This window comes from Gouania willdenowi, chromosome 11, assembly GCF_900634775.1.
Source record: "Gouania willdenowi chromosome 11, fGouWil2.1, whole genome shotgun sequence".
In the NCBI taxonomy this organism is placed as follows: Eukaryota; Metazoa; Chordata; class Actinopteri; order Blenniiformes; family Gobiesocidae; genus Gouania; species Gouania willdenowi.
The window spans coordinates 7,953,508-7,965,436 of NC_041054.1; the positions used below are offsets into that span (position 1 = coordinate 7,953,508).

Here is an 11,929-nt window from a genome sequence, read left to right on the forward strand (position 1 = left end):
ATGGCATTCTTCTGCTGTTTCACTACGGCCTTCACAGTAGCAGCTGGAACAGGTGTGTCTCTGTGCTAGGGGCCCGGGGCCAGACTAGTGCTTTTCTCACATGTTTAAGGCCGGTCACACTTGACCACACTCCGACCCGGCATCCACTTGTGCAGCCACAGACTTCATTAAGTGGGTCTTAAGTAGCACACAGGTCCCACAACTATTATCTGAGAAACTTAATACAGACTCTCTCTGTCCCTAAATGATCTGCGCTCAGGGATCATCGTATGCTTATCAACCTCAAAACATTCGCCAGCCAGGCCCCCTTTGAATCGGAGACCTCTCGGTGGGCTCTTCACACTTAGGTGTCTGCTTTGATTCATGGTCACATCAGCTGTCTGTGTACCTTCCTTTGTAATTTTGCAAAGTCATTTAATGAACTCCGGTCCACTGGTTAGTGGTTAGGGATCATTGCTGTTTGAAAGGAATTCAAGGGGGTGGAGAAACTAGCCGACCATTAATCAACACACAATCCTGGAAAATAAACATTTTTTTCCCCCAATTGCTTCAGTTCTGATACAAAATCAGTTTCTGTTTATCCTCGTATGGCTTGGCCCAGTCCCACCCTACCTTTAATATGCCATGCTCATCAGTGCGAGGACAAACCAGGCAGTGCAGACGTGGGCACCTGGCTGCCCTTGAACCAATTTTGTGTGGCCCCCAAAGTATTTGCACAAAATGACTCCAGAAATACATAAAATGACTTCATAAAAACATTAAAAAAATAAATAAATAACAGAAATACACAAAATGACTCAATATAAGCATACTAAATAACAGAAACTCCCCCCCACACACACACACACACAATTACTGACAATAAAAAACAAAAACAACAACAAAAGACACAAAATCCTAACAGAAATTATTACAAAAACACACAAAATTAGAAATAATGAACAATATTGCAACAGAAATACACACAGACTCCAAAAATACACAAAACTTTTTTTCCTTTTTTTTTTCAATGAAAACCAAACAAAACAATAATACACAAAACAATAACAGAAATACTCAAAATAACAACCATCCATCCATCTATTTTCTGACCCGCTTGCTCCTTGTTTCAGGGTCACGGGGGCAAAAAACCATATTAAAATAAAATGACGTCCACATTTCACCAACCCTTCACTCCCTACATTACATCTGTCAGAAAAAATAAACATATGTGTTTTATACGTGTTGTGTATACTTGTAACTAAAAACAGTTAGATCAAGATTTTTTAATTTTCTTTATTTTCATTCTTATAATAAAGCATTTTGATTATTGGTTAAATAAGTAAAAACACATTAAAGCTGATAATTGGAGTTTCTGAGAAACGTCTCGATGTCCCGCCCTAAACAGCTCCACTTCCTCCCTTTGCCTCTGCCAATCTACCAGAAGCCACGCCTCTACTTTTATGCACGCGCATCGCGAAACATAATAAGGTTGCATCGGGTCACATTGATATATGTCTATGGGTCAGGTTAGAGCCAAAATCATATTTACCTGTTTGCTGTTGTGATGCTCGGCCTTGTTTCCGTGCACAGTTCCGCATTCACTTTGATTGACAGTCACAAAAACAGGAAGTTGAAGCCTATTGGCTGGGCGATCACAGCACTTGTTTCCATTTGTATAGGGGTCTATAGGACAAAGGCGGGACTTATATACATTGATGTACAGTATATGAATGACCACCGGCAGTGGAATATAGCAAAAGGCTAGCAAGTTATTTTTTTTGCATTTCAAAAGAATCATACATAGATTTCTCAGAAACTCCGGATATCAGCTTTAAAGCTCCAGTGTGACCAACATGTGGCAGTGTCAGGTGTTAATAATCACTGAGCCGAGCAGCAGCTGTGTTTTTATCTTTTGCTTTAACTCAACACACTTTCAATTTCAACACATCTGGTTTTTAAAATTGGAAAAAGCAAGATTATTTAAATACTTCACTCTTTCTTACAATATGGCCAGATATGGTGTTCATCAATCTTCCCTTGAGTTCTGCTCATTTGTTCCCTGAATAACAGTAAGTCCCTTCAGCCTGTAGATCTGCTAAAAACATCAGGGGAAAGGTGAATCCCACTGCAGAGTGGGAACATGCAGGAGTCACAGCTGTAGGGTCAAACGTAAGAATTTCAGCATCTTCACAGACCACCCCGGCACCTGTTGCTCTAATAGCACGCTGGGTGTCTGACAGTATTTTATTCACCAGGTGAAGCAGTGGAGCACAGTTTAACCCTGCCTCCCCAAAACAGCTTCTTTGACAATGCCATTTTTCTTCTGACAGTGAACAAATTAAACGGGGAACTTTGCTCTTAGTGAACCAGACGCCGGCGATAAGTCATAAGACTAGAACCAGCTGTCCACTGAGCAGCAGGTCCTGTCTAGTTAAGCATGGACTGCACTGTGGGCATGGTCTTAGGCTAAGCTATTCCTGTTTGACGCAAATGAAGCCATGTAGCTTGAGGCTAACATTTGGTTATAGCCTTTGATAACAGTTAACAACGGCTATTTGCAAAGTTTACCAAACTGGACATCTCTTCTTATCAACACTCTGTCTACTGCTTGGAATTAATCAGGAAAAGTTGGATCAAGAGTATCCAGATGTCCAATGAGATTCAGAAAGTGTAATTTGCTCTCCTGCCAAACACTCAACCTCTATCACAGGAACAACACAAGCAGCAGATCCGTTAGTTACTGTAAGCAAGGTTTGGTAGACCTCTGGAATGTAAAGGCCAGGTCAAAACATCACAGACAATGTTGTGTCCATTATTCTGCTGTTTCCGTCAGGGAATTGCATTTCATGAATGGTTTGCAACTATGCTTAGACAGATGGTTTGTGCCAAGGTATCATCACCATAGCTATAAGGACCCATATAAGGACTGCTTTGCAACAACAACATATGATGCACTATTTATAGAGACACTTTTCTACCAGATCAAGCATCAACATTTTTAGTTTCTGCCTAACAGAAGCTAGTTATTTGGATCAGACCTGGCTTTGTCTACCACACGTGTCAGTTAGCACAGGGTCACCGTGTGACCCTCTGTCTGGGTCAACAGTTTTCATCCTTAGACTCCTTTTGATGGCAGTTAACCATTGCCAACAATGAACTATCAAATAAACAAAAAGTAACTAAATACGTAGGTTTTGACTGTGGGCGTGGCTCCTGGAGCAGTTAATCAATGCCTAGTCTATACTATAAAATCTCTAAACAACAATCTATGCTATGTTACTCAGTACTCACTATACATCTCTATACATTGCAGAGTCCACAGGAGCTAGTTTTTGTAGAAGGGGTGGAGCCAACAGTGGTGGTTTGTGATGTAAGAAGCCCCCCAAACATCACAAAACACCATTCTCAGCTAATAACAAAATGTGATTGTAATAGCTTGGTTTTACCCATAGAGGGCAGTCTCTTTTACATCTTTAAAACTAAATATTTCAAATTAGAATACTTTGTACTTAAATATCAAAAGTTGGGACAGTAATCAATCAACAACACTATTTTATTCATACCCAAATACATTTGTTTTCAGCAGAAATAAGTTGTTTTTGGGATTAGTTACTCTTGAAGTTGATATGCATAGAAATCATGAAATAATTTTGCTATATCAACCGTTTAACCAGTGTCATGCTAAGGCAACGTCCAGTAATATCCACTTGAATTCTTCAAGGTCACAAATGCACAGCAGATTAATAAACAGTAAAAAAAAAACAATAACTCTCCATGATCAGGACCAGGTACGAGTGTGCTGGTCTGCTTTGTATTTAGCTACAAGCACTGGCTTTATGAGACCAGGATGTTCCGATTTCTCTTTTTACCTAAATTCCCATAACGCAAGCTGTATTCTGTATCGCAATAAAAGCCATTTTTTTTCTTTTTCCCAAGCACATTAAGATTCACATCTAATGACAGCAGGAGTCACAGCTCCCTCTCAGGCTCAGGAAACAGAGACTTCCTGTTTTTGGGTCCAAGCTCTATTGTTGTCATAAACAGCCTGTTATGGCGGTGCTAACTCTCCCTTTCTCGCTCTTTGTCTGGTTCTTCTCCGCCTCTACACATATTCCACCATTGCTCTTTTGTACATCACACATTGTTATCAGGACCTTTCACTTTGTTAACATTGATCGTGATGACAGGGAGAGCGAGTCAACGGAACTCTCCATGACCACTTCTCCTCTTCTATTCCTGCCTCTTGTCTCTGTGCTTTGGTCGGAGTCACAGATGAGCATCGGTTTCAGCACTTTGAGCATCTCCTCCACCATCGCTCTGTTTCTGCCAGTCCCTCTCATGTTGTATTTTTCTACTTTCCTTCTGCCCACGCTGCTGCTCCTCATTGTCTGTATTGACTTATTGTTGAGGGAACTGTGGTGCAGCACGGATGCAGTCAAGGTGAAAGATCTGGTGTCGTTGAATTGTCTGGGTAAGCAACAGCTGGATTTAATGCAGCATTAAGGTCACTGAAGGCTGCACCTGTACATCCCCCCCCAGTTCACCCTCCCAGTCCAAACCAGTCCTCCTTCCTCCCTTCACAGTCTCTCTCTCTTTTCGTGTCAGCTGCGAACTCACTGGTTATTTATCATACCTGCTGTAACCTCTCCCCCGTCCCTCTCCTTTTTCCGTTCCACACACACACACTTTCCTCCTTTTATCTTCATTCTTTACCCATCATCCATCCCTCCCTCTTACATTCTCACACTTTCAGGCCCTTCCTGCTCACAGGCTGTTGTGCGCCGTCTGCCAGGCCTTCTCGGCTGGAGCGCAGGTTTCCTGAGAACCGGAACTAAACAAATGCTGGCCGGGGACAAACGCTGAGAAAAGTCAGGTCCAATGTTCCCGCTGAGTGTTACACACACTCTGCTGCTGCCGCCCATTCCTAAGACACAACTCACACTATGGTGGCAGTAATGATGGTGCAGCTTTCATAATGATGGGCTTGGCGTTTATTGTGCCGAAGAAAAGGGAGCAACTTGACCCTGATTTACAGTGATATGTCTTTAAGTTGTAATACAAGCAGCAAATGTGTTTTTAACGAACAGAGCATAGTAGATGATCAGGCTTCTCCCTAGGAATTTTTCACAGCGTAGGGTGCGCAAACGAGCGCTGCTGGCACGTGTGTTGTAGGGGGGCCCAGAGGTATCTCCCCCAGAACATTTTTAAATTCATAATCTTCTGACGGCCAGATTTTGTGAATTATAGCTAAAGTTTTGCTTTGTTACTGCCAGAAGTTAATTGTTGATCTGGTGAAGGGTCATGATGATGAATGGAATTAGAGAGTTACTCATGCTTGGTATTGGTCCTCCACTAATAAATACTCGGAGACACTGTATAGACAAGAAATAACATTTTATTCGAACACACACACACCTTTTAGGTTGGACGGTGATTAGATTAGATTACGGGTAGAATAGATTGACTTTATTAATCCCTTGAGAAGGCTCCGTCAGGGAAATAACATTTCCAGCAGCATTACAGAAAGAAAAAAAAAGCAGCAAACAGGATTTCAATAATATTTAAATACAGAATAATCGAGAAGAAACCAGAATGTACAGATATAAATAATAAATGGGTTACAAAGCGGAAAATGCATACAGTAGAGCTTTAATTTGGCCTCAAAAGGAACCCGGACCCCAGCTTGAATCTTACAGAACACGGCTAGAACCGGTCCGACCCGAATGAAGCCGATGTCTCTTGAAGCCCGAACCCGTTTCAACCGGACAGTATTCACATCCGTGTATTCGCATGTAGAATGATCCATTGCAAGTTATAAACATGACGAGTAGCTTCATGTGCTCTACAAGCTACATCCACTCTGTTTATATTGGAGGGTGATTATGGTTACCATGCACACAGGCAACAATGGGGGCAGCTAAGTGGCTGCAGGGGTCCTCGGAGTTCTCAGGTAAGGACGGGTGCATCAGAGCAATTCGCCTGTAGACGGTGCGGCTGATGTGTGCGTTTCTGGGTTAAGCAGATTAAAAAGAGTTGAAAAAACACGGGCACGCCTGGGAGTCCAAATGTGCAACAATTATTACAATGGTACCGATTAAAAAAAAAAAACAACAGAAAAGTCCGCTACGCTGGTTGAATCAGACCATAGGGGGCGACACCACTCCATGGGGGAGCAAAATTACACCGTAGGGGGGCCTTACGCTCAACAGCGCTGGATTATGTTTCCCAGACTTACAATCAGTTCACGATGTTATAACTGCATAGGAAATACAGATTTCACTTTAAAATTAAAACAACATTAAAAAATCAGATTATTATCAATAAAATAAAGAAAATATTATCTTTTCAACACAAAATGAGACATGAAACTAGCTAATTATGTGTCTTCGAGATCAGCCACTCTGAATAACGCTAAAGTCATTTAAAAGAATCCCCATTTCTTGTTTTATCTTTCATATGGCAGATGCCATCACCAGAAAGCACAGTGCATTAAAAGAATTTTATATTTATGTACAGTAATACATTATGTATATAACTGAATTATTTTTGCTTGAGGAAACTAACCCAAAGGATCAATAAAAAGAAAATTGACACCTTACCCCTCTTCAAATCCCGACTGAAAACCCATCTCTTTCAATCTGCCCACTCTCTGTAAATTATCATCCCTAATGTCACCTTCTATGCTTTTCTTTTCTCTGTATTTACTGTTTTTTATGTATTGCACGGTTTTTATTATTCAGTTTTACTATTCTGTTTTCATTACTCTGTTTGTATTGTAAAGTGTCCTTGGGTGGCCTGAAAGGCACTTTTGAATAAAATGAATTATTATTATTATTATTATTATTATTATTATTATTATTATTATTATTCAAATGTATTTAAATAAGAGGAACTCTAGTCACAATAGATACTCCAATCAAGCTATTAAGAAAAACAAACAAGCAATCAAACAAAAAATACATAAAACAAATAAATAAAATGAATTAATCTGTGAGATATACATTCTTCTTCCTCATTTTTGTACTTTTCAAATATATACAGTATATTTTGTAAACAGCATTATATTCATACTTTGTTTTGTTTCATCAACATCGTTCCAAAACCACCCCACAAATGGAAATATACAATACATTATGTTAATAAATAACTGACTAACTAACTCAAACTTCAGATGTATGTCAGTTTGTGTTTTCTGATAACAAACTACATTCCCCACAAGGCTGTGCTAACATTTGACGTCATCACAGCGCGCATAGCTGAGGTGGCGATTGAAACCGGGTAAACAGAGGATTGTTTCTTCATAAAGGTACATTTAACACATATCTACTTTAACTAACTTAAGCTCATTGTGAGTTTTAGTGTTTTTATTTCTGTTACGTTCATTTCCCTTTCCGCTGCTTCGTGCATATTGCCTTAGCAGCTCCTAAGCAGCGTGCTAATGCTAAATGCTACGTTTTCCTCCGGCAGGTTCGTTCACCTGAGGACCCAGTAGAGTGTCCATCATGACGAAGCTCCTGCAGTGGCTGCTCGGGGTGTCGCTGGTTCTCACCGCCTGGGCTCTGGTCTCCTTTGACCTGCTGGAGCTGAGCCTGCCGCCGGCTTACAGAGAGATGGCCTGGCCCATGCCTCTCTACCTGCTCGTCTCATTCGGCTGCTACTCCCTGGCTACGGTGGGATACAGAGTGGCCACGTTTAACGACTGTGTGGATGCAGCCAAAGAGCTGCAGGTGCAGATAAAAGAGGCTAAAGCTGACCTGAGGAAAAAAGGCTTAAAGATGTAGAGACTGTAGACACTGACTGCATCAAACTTCTCTGGGATGTTGGATTTACCACGAAAACGACAGGATTAGTGGAACATATTGAATGTGAATTGATGGACAACTATTTTGTTTCCTCATTTAAATACATAACCATGCGGATAAGATTATAATTGTTTTTGGTTTTTTTCTGGCGGTCTGGGGGCTATACATGTGGTCCTTGCTCTAATTTTGTGGTCCCTGCTAAAATATACACACAAAATGTCTCCAAAAACACACAAAATGACAGAAAAATACATTTGAAAACAAAAATACAAAAAAGGGCTTAAAGGACAACAAAAATGACTACAAAACATCACTGAAAACGCACTAAAGGACAACAATAACACTAAAATGACAGTAAAGCTCTTGTTCTTTTCTGTCTTAATGCTCAGCTTGGTCATTATTCTAAATAAAAGGTGTCAAACTCAAGGCCCGGGGGCCACATCTGGCCCTTTAGAGCAGGGGTTCTCAACTGGTATCACTCTGGGACCCACATATGTCACGGTCAGTAAATTGTGACCCACTTTTTTTTTTTTTTTTTTTTTTTAAGAATTCAACCAACCAAATTTAGTTTTTCAAAAATAGCTGTTGTAAACACACATACATAATCTTTTTTTAAAACATAAATCTATATATTTTCCCGTGCAACATGCATTTCACAGCATGCCTGTCAAAAGGGAAGTTAATTTCAAAAATAAAAGACAAGTCCAACATGAGAGAGATTTATTTATTTATTCTTGACCAGCTGTCCGCGTCCCACCCAGTATAGATCGGCGACCCACTTTTGGTTCCCGACCCACCAGTTGAGAATCGCTGCTTCAGAGCATCAAATTTGGCCCACTTGAGAAAGTAAAGGTGATAGAAAAAAAAACATGGGATGGGATGTTGGATTTACCATGAAAAAGTCAGCATTAGTGGAATATATTGAATGTGAATAAGTGGAAAGCTACAATAGTTTTTTCTGTTACAATTCTGGTTATTTTGTTGTGCATTGTAATGTACAAACAGCATAGTATTATTCATCTTAAAGTGGTTAAACTGTCACAGATTAAACAGTCAGCTGACAGATATCTTTGATTTTATCAAGCTGATCATTTTTAGAAGCTCTTTTTTTTTCTTCTTTAATTTCCTCCTAACAAAGACAACTATGTTCAAGAGTGAATACTGCGTGCCTGTGTGGTGTGAAGCTACAAGTTGTCCCAAAAAATCAACAAACTCATACAGTTCTGTCCTATTTAGCTATGCCACAGTATCAACCTTTAAAGCAGACATGGGCAACTGGGGCCACATGGCCCTTGGGCTATTTCTGTGCAGCCCCCAAGACAAGAAGCCCACAGAAAACAGCAAAAATGTTGACAAAAATACACAAAGCAACAACAAAAACACATTTTTTCCCCCATAAAATACATGCATGAAAGACTCATAACACATAAAAAGGGACATCAGAAACACTCAACAATCACCTAAACATACAAAAATAACTTCAAAGATGCGCACAATGCCAACAGAATTCCACAAATCGTGCACAGATTGTCAACACACATTCTGAAAAATAAAATGCCAACATAACACAAGAAATAACAAAAACACAAAATGTCAGGAGAGATTCCCAAATTAACAGATCCACAAAAAGTAACAATACAAAAACACACAAAATACTAAAAACTAAAAAAAAACAACAAATGCTAATAAAACCCTTTGTTCTTACCTGTATTAATGCTCATATTGATCATTATTCTAAATGCTGACACGAATGTTGATCATGTGGCCCTGCTGTGATAATAGTTGCCCGTCTCTGCTATACATTTCCAGTCATTCCTGTTCTTTCGGACGTTATTGTCTGAATCTGATGCTTTCACATGGCTTCAGCTGTAACTGCTGTATATTATGTGGATGTACAGTATGAACAACGTACTGTTCCTGTAGATGTTTGCATTCCTTTGTTTAGATTGAACGAGGCCCTGCAAGAGCTGCAAAAATTCGATTAAATGGAATTTCTATTTTCTTCAGACGTGTAATGTGTGAACGTCTTGTATATGACACATTCCTTCCTCGCGTATATAGGACATGGCCTGGAGGCTTTGCATCAGCTGCTGAATGCATGTCTCTGTGTGTGGAAAAAACACTCCTTTTGTCTCATGTTGAAGTGAAGACTCAGTGAGGTTTATAGTAGGGCTGGGCAAGATGGACCCAACCGAACGTCATATTGATATTTTGTTCTCCAAATGACGATGGACAATATAAATCTCGATATTTTTAACTCAAAAAATATTTAACAAACAATTCTGGGTGAAATTTGCTAATACAAAATGCCACTCAAGCACATTTATTAACAAACAGCTGCAAAATATATGCTGCTTTAGATGCCTTCAACAAACTAATATTTTTCTTTTTTACAATTTCTGCCCATTTTGCAGATTTTCACCCTTTTCATGCAACTACACTTTGCCATATTTTAACGTATTTTCATCACTTTTTTTTTTTTTACATTATTCACATTTCTGCCACTTCCAGCACTTTTCCCCCTTAATGTCGCACATTGCGACCCATTATTGTCACTTTTCACCATATTTCAAGCTTAATTGTGTCAATTTAACCACATTCACAATTTGTCATGGCCATTATTTGCCAGTTTAAACTAATTGTTTCAATATTGACACTTTGTTTTTGGCCGACCTGCAACTTTTAACCAATTTCTGTGGTTTTTAAAATCCCATTTCACCACCTTTTCCACCATTTTTTGGTCACTTTAAGATGACTATATACTATTGCCCATATAATAATAAACTTCCTGGATAACAGTGGATATTATTCAGATGAATAAATAAATGATGGTTATCACAGATTCATAGAACAACAGACCATCATTTTGCTGACTTTATGGATGGACCCCAAAAATCTCTCCCCAGGTACAGTTGGGGTCCCCAGTCTCTGGCACCTTCATTTTGGGGGTCGCAGGCTGAAAAATCTCGATATATTGCCCAGGTTTAGATTACAGTCTGTTTTTGTAGGCTCTCTAAATCTCATTTACAAAGTCCCTGCTGTACATGAACAAAGCATAAATGAATACTAGGCATCATTACAGGCTTTGAAAAATTCTGAACTAATGCAAAAAAAAAAAAAAAAAGAGTTGGCAGGTTTAGTGCGCAGCCTTTGTGAGCATCGTCATCCTTTGGCTGGAGCCTCATTATTCCTTGCAACGCCACCGCCAAGCTGTTGAGAGACAGACTGAATGAGACTGGATGAGAGGCCACCTGTTAGTGAAGAGGAGATCTCCAACTCTGGCAAACAAACCAAAGGGATCCCCTCAGTAAGCAGTTATTATCTTTAAAAATTATTTTTATGCTCCCACATTAGACTTCTGCTTATTCCTTAACAGCAGGGGTTCTCAACCTTGGGTTTGCTAGACACTGGGAGGGGTCGTCAGATGTTATTTGAGCCCATTTTTGGCTTTTTTTTTTAAACCCCTTTTTCTGCAACTACACCAAACTTTAACCTATTTTTCATCAATTTTTAATGCATTTTTGCTACATTTCTGACACTTGTCCACCACATTTCAACGTCTTTCCTGCACATTTTTTTTTAACTTTCAAAACATTTTTGGACCTTATAAACCCTTTTCACCACTTAACATCACATATGTTGACCCATTACTGTCACTTTTAATCTCTTTTCACCATATTTCATGCTCATTTTTGCCAATTTAACCACATTCACAATTTGTCATGCCCATTATTTGCCAGTTTAAACTAATTGTTTCTACTAATTGTTCAAATATTAACATATTTTTACCATTTTTTCTGTCTGTTTTTGGCAACTCTATATTTGCAACTTTTAACCAGTTTCTGTGGTATTTAAAATCCCATTTTTTCATCATTTTTGGTCACTTTGAACCCATTTTATTTCTTGATTAAAACAATGATTTTCTATGGCGCAATAAATGCTAAACTTTGTGGATCACAGTGGATATTATTCAGATAAATAGATAAATGTGGTTATCACAGATTGATAGAACAATGGACCATCATTTTGCTGACTTCAGGGATGAGCCCTAAAAGATGTCTCCCCTTTATTCCTCCTTATAGATGGCCCTGTGTAATTTCCCGCAGAGACAGATTTATGGACACTTAAACAAAACAACCTTGAGT

General features: G+C 39.3%; 1 protein-coding gene across 1 annotated transcript; it reads left to right on the plus strand.

Moving 5' to 3' along the window:
- Positions 1-7,203: 7,203 nt before the first annotated feature.
- On the plus strand, positions 7,204-7,909 carry LOC114472318 (dolichol-phosphate mannosyltransferase subunit 3-like). The gene is made up of 2 exons (XM_028461531.1): positions 7,204-7,288; positions 7,450-7,909. The coding sequence occupies exon 2, from the start codon at positions 7,485-7,487 to the stop codon at positions 7,761-7,763; it is 279 nt and encodes a 92-aa protein (XP_028317332.1). The 5' UTR covers positions 7,204-7,288; positions 7,450-7,484; the 3' UTR covers positions 7,764-7,909.
- Positions 7,910-11,929: the final 4,020 nt, after the last annotated feature.